Source organism: Carassius auratus, chromosome 23 (genome assembly GCF_003368295.1).
Source record: "Carassius auratus strain Wakin chromosome 23, ASM336829v1, whole genome shotgun sequence".
Lineage (NCBI taxonomy): Eukaryota > Metazoa > Chordata > Actinopteri > Cypriniformes > Cyprinidae > Carassius > Carassius auratus.
Genome location: NC_039265.1, coordinates 3,445,239 through 3,468,231, shown reverse-complemented (window position 1 = coordinate 3,468,231; position 22,993 = coordinate 3,445,239). Strand labels below are relative to the sequence as shown.

The following is a 22,993-nucleotide window of genomic DNA, read 5'->3' as shown; positions in this document are numbered from 1 at the left end:
ATGCTCATGAAAAGTCCCCGCTCTTCCAGTTAGATAGTGAAATCAATCATTTTGATAAATGAAGAGTATATTCGGGTTGCCAGATCTTCTAAACTAGCCTATCCTAAGCAATGTCCTGAGTTCAAAGCAGCAGAGTGTTTCTGCAGTCAGCATGCAGTCAAACTGACTAGGCTACATGATATTAAAGTATAAGAGTTAAAAATAATAAAAAACAACATTGTGTTTCGACTGCAATTAACAAATGTTATACTGCGTCACTAATTTCAACAGATTTGAAATGAGATGCATTTATAATCCTGTTAACAACAAAGGAGAAGCTTGAAGCAGTCGCCCCATAATAATTTAGAATCTGTAAAGACTCTACGTTTATTTGTGTGCACTTACAATAACAACAAAAGGCATTTTTGTAAAATAATGAAAGCAAACATAATGCACTTATTCTGTCTCTGTCTCAGTGAACTTGAGCAAGAAACTCTTGACACCATATCCGTCCTCTTAAACTGAAAACAAAGAGAGCGTGAGTTTATCAAATTATTAAAATGTTAATAGTGCCTCCTCACTGTTTTACACAGACACGTTCATAACCATTCTGTGGTGCACTGTGGGAAACCTTATGCATTCGTGCTCTTGATTAGGCAATGTAGCCAATTAAAGGCTCATTATAGTGATTTAAGTGGTTTATTAATAAAAGTGTGATTAGTCGACTCATGCTTCAAATGAAGGTCTACTAGTCGAGTAGTGATGGGAAGAGGCTCCCAAACGCCTCTTCATTTAGTATCACTCAGAGCCTTTTATTATAGCTCAGTTTAGCAATTGTGAATGGTTTGTGTGTTGGTAAGCTATTTTTTTTTTATTTAGTGTTTTTATAATAGCCTTATTTTTATGTTTATTTATCTGCTTGACCAGGAAAAGGCCTTTTATGGACAACTGGTAATTGGTTAAAAACAAAAATCAAAAGGCAGGTCTCAGTTTCACAGCTGAGCCTGTGTTGATGTGTCTGATCCTCATACGGTCTCTGGTGTCCTCCAGGTCCTAACATTCAAGGAGATCAACTGGCAGAGTCTGCGTATAGAGGCGGACGCCATCGAGAGAGACGAGCAGGACCTGGGCAGCACCCCACTGCGCCTCATTACCAATCAGGGACGCATACGCATCGCGCTCAAGCGCAGGGTATGGTTTTGATATACCCATACTTTTGATATTCCCATGAAAATGACGAACTAGTTGCAAAGTTTGCATAGTTTTTCCATCTTACTTGGAAGATTCTCGCCATTTTTTTGTTAAAAAAAGTATATTTTATTCCCTATTGTATTGCATTTTACATTTATTTTAACATTGCTGTTGAAGTTTTGACGTGTGATTGTTTGATGGGGCATCATCTGTTGCTGCAGATTTTATTATGTCTTGCTTTGGTTTACTGGAACTGGATCAAATCATTGTTTTCAGAATCATCAGAATCAGGGCTGTATGATATTGAAAAAAGACAAAAAATCTGATATTGTGAGATTTTTCTGAAAAGATTGTGTGCTGACGTTGAGTCTCCTCCTCTCAGGTGAAGGACTGCGATGTGTTGGCCTCTAAGCTGCTGTTTATCCTGGATGATCTGCTGTGGGTGCTGACGGACTCTCAGCTCAAGGCCATCATCCACTACGCCAAGTCTCTGAGCGAAGCCATGGAGAAGTCCGGCCAGCAGAGGAAGAGCATGGCTGCTGAGACACTACAGGTGCCACTCTCTGCCCTCTAAATCAGTCTCTTATGAAGATAGATCCTCTTCTTACTGCCACTTGTGTGTTAAAATCAAAAACAAAACCCTTGTCTTATGCTGCAGCTGGCTCAGGCTTCATCAATCAGGTTTTGCTGGTTTCCGTGTGGCTTTTTAACACAATCGCCATTACAAAACAGCTCAACAAAGTAAATGTAGTGTAAAGGCGTCTATAATATATGAAATCCCAGCCGCTCCCTGTGAATGACTCAATGCTTGAGAGTTTATTCATGTCTTCTTGTATTTGTGCACCAGACTGCTCCTCCCTCTCCTGGGACCCACTCTCTGTGGACTGAACCTCCTCCACCCGAAGCGGTCGGGACCCCCAGCACACTCTCCCAGTATTTTGACCTCCACGATGTCAAGGAATCATCCTACCACACGTTCATCTCCCGACTCGACCTGCATATCTGCAACGACAGCTCCTCAGATTCTGGTACTGAATTCTGATCACCGCAGGATTCGTTCAAATAATGGGTCATTGGAAATTAAAATGCACATTTACTCCCCCTTATGCCCTTCCAAACCCACACTTCTTTCTTCTTCTCTGGAAAACAAAGGGAGACGTTTAACAAAATGTTCAAGCTGCTCTTTTCCAAACAATGAAAGTCATTTAGGGACTGTTAATGCCAGAAATGGGATGAATTTAAACCACTTTTGGCTTACTTTGAATGAAAAAGCAGTTTGGACATTCAAATAAATATTGTCTTTAGTGTTCGTTGGAAGACAGAAACTCGCGCAGGTTTGAGTATTTGATTGAGCTTGACTAACGTATGTTGTCACCAGTTAGATATTTGACCCTGACGATGTGATGTGATTACTGCTCCACACACAGATGAAGCTCCACCTCCAGGCACACAGGGTGCGATGCAACTGACCTTCCGGAAGCTGGGCTGTGACTATTACCCGTTACACAGGCCAGGTGACCCCACTACGAGCTTCAGTTCATACATACAGATGTGCTTCAGTCCAATTGCCATTCAAAATTCACACTACCGTTCATACGATTTTAAAAGAAGTCTCTTATGATGGCCAAGGCGGCATTTATTTGATCATATTACAGTAAAATTGTAAAATATTATTACAATCTAAAATCACTGTTTTGTATTTGGATATATTTAAAAACGTTATTTATTCGTGTGATCAAATGCTGAATTTTCAGCATCATTACTTCAGTTTTCAGTGTAACACGATCCTTCAGAAACCATTCTGAAATGCTGATTTGGTTTTTAGACGTGTGTAAGGGTAAGTGTTTTTAAAGAAAGTTAAAAGAACAGCATTTGTTTGAAAATTCTTTTGTAACATTATAATTGTATTTACTGTCACCTTTGATTAAAATAATGCATCCTTCTTGAATAAAACTATTTTTTCTGACCCCTAGCTTTCATGTTCAGGCTATAACTGTTTGAAGTCGGTGTATTGTGTGAATGGTTGACTGTAGGCTAAGAGCCAGATGTGTAGTGTAGAGACGTGTGTTGATTAGTGACATGTGCGGTGCTGTACAGGTGATGGCTGTCGTCACTGGGAGCGTCACTGCGGGGCGATGGAGTCTCGTGCTCAATGGGCCGCCAAACTGCTGGAGGAGTTTCAGAGGAGGGTGGAAGATCTGGGCATCCCTGGACCGCATCCAGAGCCAAACATGTCTGCTAAAGACTCTCCGGCCAAAAAAATCAAGGGTAAGCGTTCTATGAATGTTTATCCATCCCCAATCCAACTCTAAATGTTGGTGTTATTGTGAACGATTCATCACTGCACATCATTTGAAACAACAACAAAATAAGTTTAATTTTAATCTTTCTTCAAAGTGTAACAACTTGACATGGTTTTGTTTCCTCTTGAGAGATTGCTTTATTGTGTTCAATTTCTTAATGTCGAAATGGCCTTATTTTATGTCACGCAGATGGAGAATCACTGCCCAATCTCAGTCCTGAGCGGTCTCAGACCTCACGGCGTACTTCAGCAGCCGTCCCGTCCTCAGGACCCCCGCTGAAGAGGCTTCGCTCCAGCTGTATGGTGATCCGTGTGGACGACCTGGACATCCATCAGGTCTTAGACATCTCTACACAAACATCAAAATCATTGAAACACACTTTATATTCTTAAATACTGTGCGCATTAAAAGTCCATCTCTCCATTAAAAAAGTGTGGAGTAAAATGCATCACCATTTCCACAAAAATATGAAGTAGCACTAATGTGTTAAATTGTGTACATTGACGATAATACATGTTTCTTTAGCAGTATATCGGCATGTGACACTGAAGACTGGAGTAATGATGCTGAAAATACAGCTTAGATCACAGGAATAAACTTTATTTTTACAATATATTCAAATAGAAAGAAAAACAATTCTGCTGTTACTGTATAATTGTAAACAAATAAATGGAGCATAAGAAACAAAACTTTTTTTTTTTTTCAGACCCAAACCCCCACCATTATTTTACGATTTGGCTATGGCTATGATTTCTGCTTTTTAAAATAATTTAAATGTTACTAAATCCCAGAACACTGGGTCACCTTTTTTGAGAAGCTAAAGTCAATAAATAAATAAAGCATAGTGTTATTAAAACCCATCTGTTGTTGTAGGTGTCCACTGGAGGCCGTCACAGCAAGAGAACACAGTCTTTCTTCTCCTGCAACCGCAAATCATTACATTTCCCAGACAACACTCCTGCAATTCACCTTCAGTTCACTGAATACTACTACCCTGATAACCCTGGACTTCCTGGTGCGTTAGCTATGATTTTACACTTTCATTGATCACTACGGTTGTATTCATAAGAAACAGAACATATTCACATTTTTGTTGGACCGCAGTGTGAAGGTTGATCTATCCTGGTGGGAAAGAGTTTAATTCATCTAAATCTAATCTTGTAATTGTTATTTTCCTCCCATTGGCCCCTCCTCTCTCTCCAGTTCCCTCCTCTAATCTTTATGCCCAGCTCAATGGTCTGCAGCTGTGTCTGGATGCCCCAAGTGTCTTGTGGATGACTCTGTTCTCACGGGGTCTACACAGGACGCTAGATCAGGTCAAAGCCTTTTATCACCTCCAGGACAGCAGCAAGACAGACGAACACATCGATATCCGCCTGGATGCAACACAGCTGAAGGTAAACCAACTATGTGCTTTGAAAGAAATGTTTCGTAAAAGGAAAATACAGATGCTCCTAGGAAGCTTCTGGTGCTACTTTTTAAAACAAATTTTCCTTTTCTTTATGGTAAGCCGGGTTTCCATCCAAAGTTGCGAATTTGTACGCAAAAATGGTATATAACATAAAACATTTATAAATAAGCACCAGGTTTCCATCACATGAGCCAAAGAGAACAAAATCACCACCTCCTGATAAACTGCCATGTGCAGAACACAATAAATGGGGTCATTACTTTCGCAGGTGGATTCTGCTGTTTGGGAATACAGTTGTGTAAAGACAGATTTTACTTGGGGATTTAAGAATGACCATAGCAGTTCAGATGCAACGAGATCTCCCATGGCACAAAGTCACATGATTTTTTTTTTGGTGCGCATGGAGGAATTTGCTCGGTAAATGTGTTTTCATCTCCCATTATATGTATTAACCCTTTTCCGCACAAGTCAAAAACCACCTCAAGCGAGGTATAGACATTCCCATTTTTAAGTGACCCTTTAAAAAGTCGGTTCAGGAACATGATTTATACTTAACGCCTCGAAAAAACCCTCCATCCTAAAACAGACATCTTTGCTCTTTCGATAATATTTTGCAAGTGTTTTCACTGAGACTTCTTTCTCTTCAGCTCATCATTCCTCTGGAATCCTCTTTTCTGGATCACCCAGACCGTCCTCAGTCATTGAGTGTCAGTCTTCCTCAGATCGTCCTCAGCAACACACGCCACACTCCTCACGGTTCCCATTCGGACCTCAACAGCACCTACAGCAGCTTCTCGGTCCACCCTTTCTTCCATCCCACAGCAATCCAACCTTTCCCTCGCGATCAGAGCGTCCTCCATCCCCTGCCTTCTGCATTCCTCCAACACTGTCTAGAAAACGAGTCCCTGTCATTAGCACACAAACGCCCCTCTCGCTCCCAGGATGTCTGGTCTGTCAATCTGTCCCGAGTGACTCTTGGATTTGAGGGGGCTCGTCGAGGGCTAAGAGGGAAAGCTCTTCCCTTTGTGGAGCCCTTTGCTATATCCTTATGGATGTGCTGCCCTTCTGCCTTCAAAAAAGACTCTCACTGTTCAAATCTAGTTGCAGATTCAAAATCCCAAACTGGTTTTAGCAAACAACCACTTCTTGACCCACAGCAGGGTGTAAATAACGTCATATCTAGTAAAGTTGACCAAACTGAAGATCTAGTCAACTCTCCCATGGCCTCTATTCATATCTTAGCCCAATCCATCACTCCTGTCAAAATGTGGCTCAACCACTACCAGTTTGTAGCTCTTTTGCGGATGAAGGAATACCTTGCACGACTAGCTGGAGATTTGACCAAGGATGTCCAGGGTTTGGGACAACCTGAACATAAAACATCAGATCCCCCTTTGGTTTGTCTCTCAATCCTAATGGAGGCGATAGAACTTGCTCTACTGCTTCCTCCTGCAACATCCGAGCCAGTAGAAGAAGCCCATTCTCCTGAGGAAACAGACAGTCCTAGCTTGACCGACCCTGATTTGTCGCCATCCCACCATGCTGGCGAGCCAGGACTAATGGAGGACAGTGGGACAGGAAGGAATGAAGATCAAGAGGATGATGCTGAGCAGGAGGGTTCAGTAGAGGAGGCTTATGAAGCTGTTGAAGAAGGAATGGATGGACCAACGGGGCAGGATGATGAAACTCAGGCTGCCGTTACTTCCTCTTCTCCTCTGCTTTCTCCAGGGACTCCTGCATTACTGTCCCATCATAGCTCCACTTTCAGCTTGGAGGGAGAGCTGTCCAGTGCCCTGAATGCCACCAAAGGTGTCACCAAAGATGCACTCAACGCCTCCCTGGATCTCACCAAGGGTGCGCTGTCCATCACGAAAGATGCCTTCAGCATCCTGAGCCGAGGATCTGGAATGACGAAACTCTTCACTCCTCAAAACAAGTAGGTGCTTTGAGCCATCTGCTTAGCTTTGGTCTTGCTTTTAGGATTGCATTAATTTGGAAAATCCGGTATATCTTACAGTGGCTGAAACTCATAATTTTACTGTTCACATTTATGTCCTTGGACTGCTGATGAACTCTTTCAGTTACAAAAAAAAACTGTTCTATAACTTGGCCATTGTTGACTCCATCCTACAAATTATCACCTAATCAGAAACATTTAATTTGTGGTTAAGCTCGAATGTCTCTGAATGTCTCACAAACAGTGCACACAGTACATAATTGAAAAGAGCTGATACCGCTTGTGGCAATTTTAGTGAAAGCCTATATTTAGTATAAGGAAGACACACTGGGCTGTATTTGAAACCATTAGTTGCAGTACATTATAGATGTCTGTCCCTCAATTGAAAGTCCATTACACCACAATTTTGATGCATCAAATAGTTCGGAAAGACATCGGAAAAGTAATCCATATAAATTGAGCGGTTAAATCCAAGTTTACGTTTATATTTGAACACTTTGTAATAGATAGAATCTAACAACCCAGTAATTTTTTTTTTTTTTTTTTGGCAAGCCTTTCTCTGCAAGCTTGTAAAAAAAAAAACCAAGTCGTTCAGATTTTGCTCCCCCTGTGACATAGAAGGGGGTCTTATTATAATATCAATACTCCTTAATCTGCAAGACAACAACAGTGTACCAGTTTTAACGACACGACAAAAGTTTGAATCTTTGAATGCACTGATGAGCACAGATCACTATTTAGAGTCCCAGCGTCAGAGAAGATAAGAGAGCAGTGGATTTATTAATTTATTTACTGTATATTGCCACTGCCACACAGATATAATATAAATGTGTGGTTTCTTTCCCAGCTGTTTACCTTCACATTAGAGGTCGACCGATGTATCGGTTTTGCCGATTAATCGGCACCAATACTTGATTGCTGGAACAATCGGTTATCGGCAAAAATCCATGTCGATAGTTTTCCAGGTTGAGTCCGTTGCTGGAGCGGCCGAGAAGGGTCTGTTTACATTATACAGTGCGAGAGCAGTCTCTATTGGCTGAAATCACTGACAGCATATGTTGTTTGTTTAGACATGTGTTGCTGCACGCTGAACAGAGGAGAAACTTCAGACATGGATTTAAATGCAGCTGACAGAATATCCTGCCCTGCCACAGAGCGCCGTTCTCATTCAGTAGTTTTCCGTTAAATTACATTATATTCACCCGAATCGTTGTTAATGTACATAATGAATTGTATATTGAGCATTTTCATCAAAACGTTGTCTTTCTCTAATAAAGTCTGTATGCTTCATTTATAGAGCTATAATATAGATCGCCATTTCCGTTTGCTCCGTTTTTTTTTTAAACCGTGTTCTTCAAACTTATCTATGCCTCATTGTTCATTGTTGAAGTAAACTTGTGTCCGTTTGGTGAATAAATGAACTGTTTAAGAGTGCTGCTCGAGTTAAACGCGACACATCCAGAGTGTGTGTGTGTGATACCGGTGAGTTCTCCTAGACTCAGTGCTGCTCTTTTATTTTGATTAGATGATCATTAAGTGTTCAAAAATAGAAGCAGTTAAAGTCTGAGAGTAAACATTGTGCTGGTATAATTGTAGGGCCCTATGATTTCCGTGACGAGGAAAACACGGATGGAATCGCTGAATCCAGTCATAAAACATAATTCACAGTTTAACGTGGAAAAATAGTTTGCTTAATTTTCAGTAATTAAAAGACAAAAAAAAGTTAATGTTTCATGCCTTGATTGGATAACCAGAAAAATGTAAATACACAACACAGAATTTTTTTGGGGGGAAAAATCAAAAGTCTTCTTGAAGAAAAAAAAGGAATAAATAAAGTTGTTTTATGCATTCAAATTTGTGTTATCACTGTACCAAACTTTCAGTATTCGGTACCAATACCAGTGAAAATCCACGGTTCTCGGTACTAATTTAATTACCAAAGCAAACCACAAAAATATGCTAATAAAAAAAAAAAAAAACTTTTTAGCACTAAAAATAAAACCAATGCCATTCTTTATACTTATTTACAATTGTGTTTAGAGTTTTTCTACAAGTCATATAATTATGAAAAACAGTAAACAAGTTTCACCCAAATTTAATTTGTCTTTTAATTAATGAAATGTAAACATTTTATTTTTTTGTAAATAAATGGGATTTGCTATTAAAATAAAAACATGAAAGAAATATTGTGTGATTTATTTCTTTAAAAAGTTTTATAAATTATTTCAACAGTAGTAGCAGTATCACATACATTCTACTAAATAATAGTAATATTTCTAGCACAATGCCTTTATGTAAAAATTCATATTTCAACCAACTTTTGCAGCTCAACATTTAAAGATACTGGTCCATATCAATCAATCAATCACCTTTATTTATATAGTGCTTTAAACAAAATACATTGCGTCAAAGCACTGAACAACATTCATTTGGAAAACAGTGTCTCAATGCAAAATGATAGTTAAAGGCAGTTCATCATTGAATTCAGTTATGTCATCTCTGTTCAGTTGAAATAGTGTCTGTTTTTATTTGCAATCAAGTCAATGATATCGCTGTAGATGAAGTGACCCCAACTAAGCAAGCCAGAGGCGACAGCGGCAAGGAACCGAAACTCCATCGGTGACAGAATGGAGAAAAAAACCTTGGGAGAAACCAGGCTCAGTTGGGGGGTCAGTTCTCCTATGACCAGACGAAACCAGCAGTTCAATTTCAAGACTGCAGCAAAGTCAGATTGTGCAGAAGAATCATCTGTTTCCTGTGGTCTTGTCCTGGTGGTCCTCTGAGACAAGGTCTTTACAGGGGATCTGTATCTGGGGCTCTAGTTGTCCTGGTCTCCGCTGTCTTTCAAGGCAGTAGAGGTCCTTTCTAGGTGCTGATCCACCATCTGGTCTGGATACGTACTGGATCCGGGTGACTGCAGTGACCCTCTGATCTGGATACAGACTGGATCTGGTGGCCACGGTGACCTCGGAACAAGAGAGAAACAGACAAATATTAGCGTAGATGCCATTCTTCTAATGATGTAGCAAGTACATAGGGTGTTATGTGTACTGTTTACGGTTCCGGTTTACCTAATTAATGCAGCCTAAAAATCCTTTAACGGATTTGGATATTAAAAGCATATTAGTATGTTATGTGTATGCCAGGTTAAAGAGATGGGTCTTTAATCTAGATTTAAACTGCAAGAGTGTGTATGCCTCCCGAACAATGTTAGGTAGGTTATTCCAGAGTTTAGGCGCCAAATAGGAAAAGGATCTGCCGCCCGCAGTTGATTTTGATATTCTAGGTATTATCAAATTGCCTGAGTTTTGAGAACTTAGCGGACGTAGAGGAGTATAATGTAAAAGGAGCTCATTCAAATACTGAGGTGCTAAACCATTCAGGGCTTTATAAGTAATAAGCAATATTTTAAAATCTATACGATGTTTGATAGGGAGCCAGTGCAGTGTGGACAGGACCGGGCTAATATGGTCATACTTCCTGGTTCTAGTAAGAACTCTTGCTGCTGCATTTTGGACTAGCTGTAGTTTGTTTACCAAGCGTGCAGAACAACCACCCAATAAAGCATTACAATAGTCTAACCTTGAAGTCATAAATGCATGGATTAACATTTCTGCATTTGACATTGAGAGCATAGGCCGTAATTTAGATATATTTTTGAGATGGAAAAATGCAGTTTTACAAATGCTAGAAACGTGGCTTTCTAAGGAAAGATTGCGATCAAGTAGCACACCTAGGTTCCTAACTGATGACGAAGAATTGACAGAGCAACCATCAAGTCTCAGACAGTGTTCTAGGTTATTACAAGCAGAGTTTTTAGGCCCTATGATTAACACCTGTTTTTTCTGAATTTAGCAGTAAGAAATTACTCGTCATCCAATTTTTTATATCGACTATGCATTCCATTAGTTTTTCAAATTGGTGTGTTTCACCGGGCTGCGAGGAAATATAGAGCTGCGTATCATCAGCATAACAGTGAAAGCTAACACCATGTTTCCTGATGATATCTCCCAAGGGTAACATATAAAGCGTGAAGAGTAGCGGCCCTAGTACTGAGCCTTGAGGTACTCCATACTGCACTTGTGATCGATATGATACATCTTCATTCACTGCTACGAACTGATGCCGGTCATATAAGTACGATTTAAACCATGCTAATGCACTTCCACTGATGCCAACAAAGTGTTCAAGTCTATGCAAAAGAATGTTGTGGTCAATTGTGTCAAACGCAGCACTAAGATCCAATAAAACTAATAGAGAGATACGCCCACGATCAGATGATAAGAGCAGATCATTTGTAACTCTAAGGAGAGCAGTTTCAGTACTATGATACGGTCTAAATCCTGACTGGAAATCCTCACATATACCATTTTTCTCTAAGAAGGAATATAATTGTGAGGATACCACCTTTTCTAGTATCTTGGACAGAAAAGGGAGATTCGAGATTGGTCTATAATTAACAAGTTTCTTTGGGGTCAAGTTGTGGCTTTTTTATGAGAGGCTTAATAACAGCCAGTTTGAAGGTTTTGGGGACATATCCTAATGACAATGAGGAATTAATAATAGTCAGAAGAGGACCTATGACTTCTGGAAGCACCTCTTTTAAGAGCTTAGATGGTATAGGGTCTAACATACATGTTGTTGGTTTAGATGATTTAACAAGTTTATACAATTCTCCCTCTCCTATAGCAGAGAATGAGTGGAACTGTTCCTCACGGGGTCTATAGTGCACTGTCTGATGTGATACTGTAGCTGACGGCTGAATGGTTGCACTTTTATCTCTAATAGTATCGATTTTAGAAGTAAAGTAGTTCATAAAGTCATTACTGTTGTGGTGTTGGGAAATGTCAACACTTGTTGAGGCTTTATTTTTCGTTAATTTAGCCACTGTTTTGAATAAATACCTGGGGTTATGTTTGTTTTCTTCTAAAAGAGAAGAAAAGTAATCATATCTAGCAGTTTTTAATGCTTTTCTATAGGATATGCTACTTTCCCGCCAAGCAATACGAAATACCTCTAGTTTTGTTTTCCTCCAGCTGCGCTCCATTTTTCGGGCTGCTCTCTTTAGGGTGCGAGTATGCTCATTATACCATGGTGTCAAACTGTTTTCCTTAACCTTCCTTAAGCGTAAAGGAGCAACTGTATTTAAAGTGCTAGAAAAAAGAGAGTCCATAGTTTCTGTTACATCATCAAGTTGTTCTGAGGTTTTGGATATGCTAAGGAATTTGGATACATCAGGAAGATAACTTAAAAAGCAGTCTTTTGTGGTAGAAGTGATGGTTCTTCGATACTTGTAACAAGAAGTAGAATTTACAATTTTGGCTATATGAAGTTTACACAGAACTAAATAATGATCTGAGATATCATCACTTGGCTGAATAATTTCAACACTATCAACATCAATTCCATGTGACAGTATTAAATCTAGAGTATGATTTCGACAATGAGTAGGTCCTGGAACATGTTGTCTAACACCAATAGAGTTCAGAATGTCTATAAATGCTGATCCCAATGCATCTTTTTCATTATCGACATGGATATTAAAATCACCAACTATTAAGACTTTATCTGCAGCCAGAACTAACTCGGATGTAAAATCACCAAACTCTTTAATAAAGTCTGTATGGTGCCCTGGTGGCCTGTATACAGTAGCCAGTACAAACATAACAGGTGATTTATCATTAACATTGGTTTCTCTGGATAATGTTATATGAAGCACCATTACTTCAAACGAGTTATACTTGAAGCCTGCCCTCTGAGAAATCCTGAAAACGTTGTTATAAATTGAAGCAACACCTCCCCCTTTGCCTTTTAGACGCGGCTCGTGTTTATAACAATAATCTTGGGGGGTGGACTCATTTAAAATAATGTAATCATCAGGTTTTAGCCAAGTTTCTGTCAAACAGAGCACATCTATATTATGATCAGTGATCATATTATTTACAAAAAGTGTTTTCGTAGAAATGGATCTGATATTCAATAAGCCAATCTTTATCATTTGTTTATCCATATTGCATTTGTTTTTTATTTGTTGAACCTCAATTAAATTGTTAACCTTAACTTGGTTTGGACGTTTTTTGTATTTTCTAGTTCGGGGAACAGTCACAGTCTCTATAGTGTGATATCTAGGTGAAAGAGTCTCTATGTGCTGAGAATTAACTGACCTCTGTGACGGGAGGCAGCTAGCAGACGGTCGGTTTAGCCAGTCTGTCTGCTTCCTGACCTGGGCCCCAGTTAGTCAAGTATAAACACTAAGACTATGTGCCACATTTCTAGACAGAAGAGTGGCGCCACCCCAGGAGGGATGAAGACCATCTCTTTTAAACAGGTCAGGTCTGCCCCAAAAGCTCGTCCAATTGTCTATGAAACCTATGTTATTCTGTGGGCACCACTTAGACATATGGAGGACCACTGGTACTTAAAGAAACCTGGTACCATAACATTTTAATTTTTTTTTAGTACCGACTTGGTACCAATGTACCGGGTCTTTTGACAACATTAATTAAAATAATTAGACATGCTAAAACACAATTTGGTAACGATAAAAAAATATGGTGAGAAAAAATAAAACATTTAATAGGGCAATAAACGTAATTTTTGTTCAACTTTTATTAAATTGTTGTAAAAATGTATTTTTCGTGTTTTTGATTAATTAGACTTGATTTTTGATTAATAAACTTTAATTTAACTATTAAAAAGGAGTGGATAAAAAATAAAATGGAAAAAACAAAGTATCCATAAAAATGAAAACAGAAGTAACGAAATTTTGAAAAAAAAATTATGGATTTCATAGGGCTCTATTAGAGTGTGATAATTTCAACATTTACATTTACTATTACTACTATTACGAATTACTATTACTATTACTATTTTGGGTAAGTTGTGGCCTAATGGTTAGAGAGTCGGACTCCCAATCGAAAGGTTGTGAGTTCTAGTCTCGGGCTGGCAGGAATTGTAGGTGGGGGAAGTGCATGTACAGTGCTCTCTCCACCTTCAATACCACGTCTTAGGTGCCCTTGAGCAAGGCATCGAACCCCCAACTGCTCCCCGGGTGCCGCGGCATAAATGGCTGCCCACTGCTCCGGGTGTGTGTTCACAGTGTATGTGTGTGTTCACAGTCTGTGTGTGTGCACTTCAGATGGGTTAAATGCAGAGCACGAATTCTGAGTATGGGTCACCATACTTGGCTGAATGTCACGTCACTTTAGTCAATTTACTATTATTATTATTATTACTTTTATTAGAATTATTAGTATGGTTCATTATTGTTTTTTTATTTTTATTTTTTTCATAAAGCACTATTTTAGTTTTTGTTCAGTATCCATTTTAAAAACTATCAGTTAATTAATCAGTATCGGCCAGTTTGGTCCAACCTAGCTATCAGTATCAGCAAAATCCAATTCCAATATCGGTCGACCTTTACTTCACATTCATAACAAAAGTGATGTGACATGCAGCCAAGTATGGTGACCCATACTCAGAATTCGTGCTCTGCATTTAACCCATCCGAAGTGCACACACACAGCACTGAACACACACAATGTGAGCACACACCCTGAGCAGTGGGCAGCCATTTATCGTGCGGCATTATAATAGGGTTAGGAGTCATACTCTCTAACCACTAGGCGATGACTTCCCTACTTCCCAGACTGTTTTTGCAACATATTTATGTTTCAACAAACTTGTGTGTATCTGACAGTTTAAGTGCAATAAGTGATAACTTAGTTTAGTACTCACATGCTGTGACGGACACTTTCTGTGCACATGCTTCAGACGTGAGCACTCAGAAAACTGTATCAGAAGTTGAAACTAATATCGTTCATTTAATTTCAGTGTGATAGACATAATCAAAACCAAACGGATGTTTTAGCAGAGTATCTGAGGAATAAGATGTTAATTTGCAGATCTATTCCGAAAAAGGGGGCGGGGTGCAGCATCTCATTTGCATTTAAAGAAACAGGCATGAATACGGTGTGTTTCTACTTCCACTCAAAATAGGCTTTTTCATAATGATATAATAAATGACCTGTAGAGTATTTTTAAGTCTCATTACAAATATCCTCTTTGTGTTTCCAAAATGCATAGTTTTATGGGATTTGTAATTGCATGTGGATAAGTAATTAATGGTAAAATTAATGAACTGTCCCTTTAATGTTTGTCAAGTTATGCTGAACTCTTCCTGCCGGTGTGGTTAATGACTTGTAATTAAACTCAAGTATCATGTGTTGATATGACTTCTGTAGGGAGCAAAGTGCACGGCCAGAAGAGTCCAGTCCCTCCATAATGGGGAACCTGCGGCTTCAGTCCATGAAACAGTCGCCTTCCCAGAATTCCTGTGACAGTGCCATTTTAGAAAGTAGTCTGTCGGATGATGGCTTGTCCATTGATAGTGACATCAGTGAAAACTTTGTCATCCTCATGGACTCTGGTACAGCACTTGCACTTTTATTTTAAAGCTATAACTATAGCTGTCAGTGTCTAAGTCATGTGTATTTGTGTTGTTGTGATTCAGAGTCTTTGCGTCCCAATGGTGCAGGTGTCTCCGGCAGCTGTGTGAGTCCAGCTCCAGGAACAGACCTCAGCAGCTCTCTGTCCCAGAGCACTGAAGACATTGCTCAAGATATGGTGAGTGTTATCTATCTGTAGCACATCTAGATGGCTAAACACCTGCCGCTTGTCCTCTGCATGGAAGATCATCAGAAAATGCATCCTGACACTGTTGGAAATGAAGTGCTCATCATACAAATCTCTGAAAAATACTTTACTGACTACTATTCGAGATATATATATATATATATATATATATATATATATATATATATATATATATATATATTAGTGGTGGGCATAGATACATTTTTTTAATCTAGATTAATCTCACTGTGATCTTGAAATTAATCTAGATTAATCTAGATTAAAATGGCTCATTCGAATTCTGCCGAAGGCATTCAGAATATGTGTGTTACCCAAATAAAATTGACAAACAGTAAGTCTTTGAGAAGGGGTTTATCAAGATAGGTGGTGCATTAGAAAATAGGCTCATCTCCTGTTTCCAAAATGCATCACAAAGTGCTTGAAAAAGCTGTAAACTAATTCCACATTGCACAAGGTACAAACAACCTTACGCCTGTTTCACACCAATGTTTAAGTTTGTAGATGTCAAGGTACAGAAACCAAATAATTCAATGTAAAATAGCACTGGATAGTCTTCAATGTAAAAAGTTTTGCTATATATATACAAAATTATATCTGGTATCTGAATAATTTTTGGTTTGACTGTTAAAACTACAAAGTAATTCAGTCAAGAGCAGTGAGTGATTTTCTTTCATTTTCTTGGATTAACATTACAGCAGCCAGCAGCTAAATTAGGCACGGTCACTTTAAGAGATGATGAACGCATCCAATATCCCATATTTTCCTCAACTGTTTACTTTCACTTAAGAAATAACTGACAGTTTTTTCGAGCATAATTTCTCGGTTCAGTGTCGCTGTCCGTGATACGCAGCTCTCTCTCTCTCTCTCTCTCTCTCTCTCTCTCTCTCTCTCTCTCTCTCTCTTTCGTGCGCACCGAACACCAGTGACCAGCTACTCCGTTCAGCTTTTCCGCGTCTTGTGTCTGGATGCTTTAATGTTTAAATTGACAAGCGGTAAGGCATAAAAAAATGTGAAAAAGATAAGCTTTCGTGACGATGCACAGCAGTGGCCCGTCAACTGTCCTGAGCATCTTTTTTAGGCTGGCCTCAGCCAGTCGGTTATATGAAATATCAAGGTGAAAGTCATCATAGCTCGCCTAGACCCAGCTCTCAACCCAACTTTGAGAACAGATCAACGGCGATAATTTTTTATCATCCGCAGCACATTAACGCAGATAACGGCCCACCACTAATATATATATATATATATATATATATATATATATAGTTTTTTTATGCTGTTATATCTTATTTACTGTTCTGATATATGTCCTTTGTACATATAAACTCCTCAGTTTCCTAAATTAACAAACCACAAATAATTATTTCAGAAGTTATAAGAACTGGATTAATGCAAACTGTTTACATATTGATTTAGCATTTTCCAGTGTAACCAGGAGCTGTCGGTCTGTGTTTGTCAAATTTGTACATATTCATACGTATTCAAAGAGTACAATAGTGCCAGATTTGATGCCAGTGACCAAAAAAACTAAACTGTAGACAGGTACTTTACTAATCAGTTTTACATTGATCATAGTTGGTTGTGTGAATTTTTTTTTTATTTTTCCTCAGGTGTCTGTGTTAGTTCTGTGTCTGAGTCGAATGGCGTGCCTGACAGAGATGCGTGGTGAAGATATCGTGGTGGCGCTGGAAGCCCAAGAGCTTGTGCCTAAACAACACGGCAACCATAAAGTCACAGACCTGCTGGGAGGACTGGCTCTGACACAGGGTTAGCATGTATCCGTTAATGTGAACGCCAAATATGATGCCATTTACAATCTTTACACTTCAAGGCCTAATTGGTATTATTATTTTTTATTATTATTTGGACATCTTTGACCACATATCTTATGACCAAACATTCCCGAGCTACCATTGGTGACACTTTCACCGTCAGCACCACATCTGGCCCTCTGTATTTGAATGGACTTGTGCTGATTCAGCTTTTCAGAAGCTGACAGACACGCATGCCAGGAAGATTTCAGTTTCTGTGGCCTCCTGGTGCATCTAACCTGATCACGTGTGAAATAACTATTTTACCAGGTGGCGATTTTGAATGTGTCTGCACAATATTGAAATGATTAGAAATAAAGAAAGCGTAAAGGTCCACCACTAAACGTAACCATCATTTGAGCATGAGCAGATTTGACAAAAAGCCACAAATATATGTTTATACAGATTTGTTATTGAATAAAACCCGCTCAAAACAAAACAAAAAAATAGTTAATATATTGGCCATGGCAATGGGTGCCATCAGAATCAAATAGCTGATAAAAACATCACAAGTAATTCAAACCACTGGAGCAAAAAACTGTGTTTTAAGAAACAAATCCATCTTTAAGACCTTTTTAAATTCAACGCGTTGCTTCCCGGCTAAAATACGGCTCTTTTATCCATAATATTGCTTACTCCAGGGTAGAAACACACTGATGTTAACATCATGTGTGTGCAGATACATGCAGTAATGACACTTATTTAAGATTTACCAAAATGTTTTGTTTTCTCTCCCCACAACAGCTGGTTCTTCCTCTCCGAGTGCTCCTCTGTCTCCCGGGCCCCGGTCTCTCTCCTGTCCCCCAGCAGTGGCCCTCAGGATGGAGATGGGACCCCGTGCGGCCAGACACTCTCCTCTGTCTGAGAGCATGGGCTTCATGGAAATGTGCCTGACAGGGTGCAAAGCAGAGCTCCTGGCTTCTACCCTAAACATGCTGGGACCCTTCCTGGAGGACGAGCTCAGCGCAGACCCCCAGCCGATGAGACTGTGGTTACGGGACACTGCTATTACACTAAAGGTGTGAATGAGGGCCAAATGATGCCCATAATCAGAGCTAATGGAAGACTAGACATTCCCTTTGATAGTTGACCAGTTAATGGACAAGCTTCAACGTTTTCTAAAGCAAGACAAGACAAAGGCAGTGAGAAATGATTTGTGTTCGGTTTTCTCCCTCTCTGACAGGACGATGGTCCTCGTGTGTACCCGACCGCTCCTCAGCCAGTTCCTGTGCTCTTCTCTCTGGACGGCATCGTGCTGGAGCGTATGGATGATGGGGTCCTCCGCTTGAGACGTGAGTGCTTTGGGTTTGGTTCCAGCCGCTGCTCAGATTACAGGATATCTGTCACCGTTTAAACGAACGTTTGCTTCCTCTGTTTCACTTTTACACATGCAGCTGCGCAGAGCCAATCAGGGATCGAGACAGACGGGGACAGAGATAGAGCTGGCCAGTCCTGCTTCAGAGCTGAGGAGGAGAACAAGGTGTCATATATTAGAAAATCATTCTACTCAATGTTAGGTTGCATTATTTATGTGTTTGGCCATGTTTGAGTTTGGTTCGAGATGTCAAACAGAACATCTGCCCCTGTCGTAGTTTTTAAGTCTCACTCATATTTGAATTGAACGTTGCATTTCCAGATGCATGATGTCAGGATGGACATAGAAAGATAAAAGATATAATGACTTTTGACGTTGTCTGGATCAAACCTAGTGTGTCACATCTTGCGGTACCTTTTTTTTGTTAAACGCAAGCACAAATTAGCTTTGTATGGTAGCCCATTTGTGCCAAAAATAAAATAAAAATATGCTTCAGTCAGAATTCAGAGATAAAACTAAAGAAGTGGAAATTATGAGATTGTAAGTCAAAATTTAGATAAAAAGACAAAATATATTATATTATAAAAAATAAAATTAGAATTGTCTTTGAGTTTTTGTAATGATTGACTTTTTGGCTCATAATTTCAACTTTTTATTATCTCAACTTTATCATAATTGATGTGTATTTCTACTGTTTTGACAATTATGTTTGTCATTAATTTCAACTTATGTCATAATTGTTTTTTTCAGTGCCAACCTTTCATAATTATGACTTTAATTTCTCTTTTAACCTTTTTCATTTGAAATGTCTCATAATTATGACAGTGTCTCGGTTTGGATTTTTTTTATCTCATAATTTACGTAGCATCTCAAAATGACAAATATTCATAATTGTGCTTTTTATTACATAATAGTTTTTTTTTTTTTTATATATAAAGCCTGACTTTTTTTTATGTGGCCAAAATGGGCTTCCATAAGATTGTAGAGGTTTTGTGCGTGTGTCCTTTTCAGAGAAAGATAAAAAAATATATATATATATTTTAGTTTTTAAAGCTTCAAGCCTACAGTAATTTTCCATTCGAGGACAAGACTCTCAAATGTCAACGGTGGCATTTGATACCTTAATTACATGTCTTTTATTACACTCTAAATACTGCTGGGTTATTTTTTAACCCAAAATGCTGGGTTGAGTCTGTTGGGTCATTTTGTTGGGTTATTTTATTTATTTTTAAACACTTTTGGGTAGTTTCAATTTACCAGGTGTTGGGTTAAACCTGCTGGGTTGCGTCGCTGGGTTGTTTCAGGCCAGCGCTGGGTTATTTAACGCGCCTTGAAGATGTTTAAATCGCTCCCCAACGGTCATTTTGGAAGAACAACGGGGCAAAGACACAGCTTTCAACTGTTTTAAGGTAAGTTTATTTAATGTTTTCATTAATAATTATTTTAAGTTGGCAGAATTATAACCTTTTTGCGGCTACAATACTGTTAAACTTCTACAGGCCAACATTATTTACGTTAAATGATGAACAGTTTACCTCAAACGGCCAACCTACGTTACGTGACTCGCATAATCGTGTTAAGGTATCTGAGACGACAGATTAATACAGTTTTATTAAGTTTCAGACAGTTACAGATGGCTGAAATATGCGAATACCTGTGAAAATAGAGGAAAAAGTTGTTTCTGACACTGAAAAACGAATTTAACATTTAAGTGAGTGAAATGAGTTCAAAAAGCGAATACGACTTTCTGCTCTAATGTAAACGCCTGCAGTTGTCCATATCGACATGTAAATCATACAATTACGTACGATATAGTCGGACCGCAGGTCTAAAAGAACCGACGATCCGGTTCAAATAAACCGGTTCAGTAATTCTCGAACAAAGTGATTCCCGGAAAAGAATCGGCGTCTCTTCAAAGTGCGCGCACGCACAGCGAGGGCCGCGTTAGTGAGGTGATTTGATGCTTGTGTGGTTTATAAAGTATTTTTACATACAAATTATAATTCAAAATGTGTTTTTTTTTCTGTCAGAAAAGCACATGGATACATTTGTGAGAGAAAAACTCGTCAAATGCAGTCTTATTGAGGCGTCTAACGGTAAGTTCGTGTTTATCAACTAACGTTATATGGACTGTTTTAAAGCTGCGGAGTAACACAGTAAGTTACCTACGTGACTTGTCATAGAAATATCTGTGTGCGCATGCAGTGTGATCTCCCTTATCTGTGCCAGTGACTGTGTGTGTTTGATATAGCCAGCATATTAACATAAAACTGTGATGTATAATGACTGGAACATCCCATTGATTAGACAGTTTGAAAGCACACCTTTCAGCCAATCACTATATCATATTCTGCTTCTGTAGACCAACTCATAGGTGAATATCACAAATAATCATGATTGGTCAATTTCATGATTAACTTCACACAGTTAATTGAACTTTTTTTTTAAATTTATTTTAAAGGTTGGAACAAACATGGAATTCCTTAACTGAGCAGAGTCCACAAAACCCATGACAGCAGATCTCTAAGGCATTATCATAATCAATGGACAGGTAAGGATATTCTGGACTATTTTCAAAAGGAATTGCAAATTGTATATTTAATTGCATTTTTCCACATGTGGATGCATACATTGTGACATAGTCCAGATGCAATTAAAAAACATTTGAATTTCAGATGCTTTACACAGAAAGCTGTCATTTTGTGTCAAGCGTGGGACTATACTATGGGGCGTGTTTTTTATTGGGATATATTCTGTAGTTTTTACCCCAAATCTCTCACTGTTTGCACTCTGATGCACGTCAGCAAAACAACATTGCAGTTCTACTCTTATTTACTTATTTGCATCTTACCTTATATTTTATTCCTCAGGTGAAAAGCATTTGGTTAATGGTGAATATTGACCAATAGTACCATGTGGCACTAACTGTTAGCAGGGGATAGTAGCTGCATTTGGGGTAAAAATGACAGAATTATTTATTGTGTGAGGTGCCAAGAATATAGGGAGATCCGGGTTGCACTGTCTGTTCTTTATCACACATCTCTCGGAGCGGCAGATGCCTTAAGTAGTGCCTTAACCTCCATTGTTCAAAGCATTTGGCACAATTGTCTTTTAGTGACGTCACCTCCCAATACAAACACTCTCCATAGTATGGTCCCACCTCTGGCAAAAATGGACAGCTTTCAATGTGAGGCATTTTAAATTCAGATGCTACAGTAATTGTGATTCCATTTGTGTTTTCTCAGGTAACATGTGCGAAACAGTGAAAAAACAGATGTGGTAATTCATAAAACCTCATGTACTTGTTCTTATGTTGCACCTATGCTAACATTAGTCTGTTTCTCTCTTATTCCGAGGTCACCGTAGCCACGAGATCCAGTCTGTGTCCAGATCAGAGGGTCACTGCAGTCACCCGTATCCAGTACGTATCCAGACCAGATGGTGGATCAGCACATAGAAAGGACCTCTACTGCCCAGAAAGACAGCGGAGAATGCAGTGGAATCTGACTTTGCTGCAGCCTGGAATTGAACTACTGGTTTCGTCTTGTCAGAGGAGAACTGACCCCCAACTGAGTCTGGTTTCTCCCAAGGTTTTTTTCTCCATTCTGTCACAGATGGAGTTTTGGTTCCTTGGTTTTCCTTAGTTTGAGACAATTAATATCAAGCGATATCATCGACTTGATTGTACAGAGGGACGGTACATCACTGAATCAATGATGAACTGACTTCAACTGAAAACTGAGTGTTTACTTTTGTCTCTTTGCATTATTACACACTATTTTCCTATTTAATACTGTAAAGCTGCTATAATGCAGTATTTGATTAATATGACAGGCTTATTACTCATAATACATGGAAAATACAGCTGCAAATGGACTTTGCTTTTCTATTTGAAATTTGGCAGTCACTGTGCATTCATGAATGCATCAAGTAATTTTTGTTCAGTGTTTTTGTTCAAGATTTGCAATTGTGTTTGGATTATGTCACAATTTGTCACATGTGGAAAACACAATTGAAAATATAATTTGCAATTCCTTTTGAAAATTGTCCTTCCATAGACAGGCTCTATAGCAGACTACACTGCTCTCAGGTGTAGATCTTTGCTTCAGAGCTTAAGTGTTTGACAATAGTACACCCAAAAATGAAAATTGTTAATTATTCACCCTGGTCTGAAATCTCTCGAATATCAACGAAAATATCTTAACTTGTGTTCTGAAGATGAACGAAGGGCTTACGGGTTTGTAACAACATGAAGTTGAGTAATAAATGACATAATTTTCATTTTTGGGTGAACTATATGTTGAACTACACTAAGCAGTGCACATCTACCTACATAGGAGTCTTTATATACTTGATATAAATTTAAGGACA

General features: G+C 38.9%; 1 protein-coding gene across 5 annotated transcripts in view; it reads left to right on the top strand.

The window, feature by feature from the left end:
* The window catches only part of LOC113041004 (UHRF1-binding protein 1-like), a 32,928-nt gene that overhangs the window by 7,194 nt on the left and 2,741 nt on the right, over window positions 1-22,993 (top strand). For 4 of the 5 annotated variants that reach the window (XR_003275330.1, XM_026199252.1, XM_026199256.1 and 1 more), the window contains 15 exons: window positions 1,030-1,170; window positions 1,553-1,723; window positions 2,018-2,198; window positions 2,598-2,684; window positions 3,268-3,438; window positions 3,663-3,808; window positions 4,347-4,488; window positions 4,677-4,870; window positions 5,532-6,820; window positions 15,085-15,269; window positions 15,354-15,466; window positions 17,107-17,263; window positions 18,052-18,326; window positions 18,491-18,599; window positions 18,702-18,787. Coding sequence is in view for 4 of the 5 variants with exons in the window: in XM_026199252.1 (XP_026055037.1) it covers window positions 1,030-1,170; window positions 1,553-1,723; window positions 2,018-2,198; window positions 2,598-2,684; window positions 3,268-3,438; window positions 3,663-3,808; window positions 4,347-4,488; window positions 4,677-4,870; window positions 5,532-6,820; window positions 15,085-15,269; window positions 15,354-15,466; window positions 17,107-17,263; window positions 18,052-18,326; window positions 18,491-18,599; window positions 18,702-18,787 (3,447 nt within the window). In the remaining variant the exon portion in view is untranslated. The remainder of the gene's footprint in view (window positions 1-1,029; window positions 1,171-1,552; window positions 1,724-2,017; window positions 2,199-2,597; window positions 2,685-3,267; window positions 3,439-3,662; window positions 3,809-4,346; window positions 4,489-4,676; window positions 4,871-5,531; window positions 6,821-15,084; window positions 15,270-15,353; window positions 15,467-17,106; window positions 17,264-18,051; window positions 18,327-18,490; window positions 18,600-18,701; window positions 18,788-22,993) is intronic. The other variant, XM_026199254.1, reaches the window with a different exon arrangement.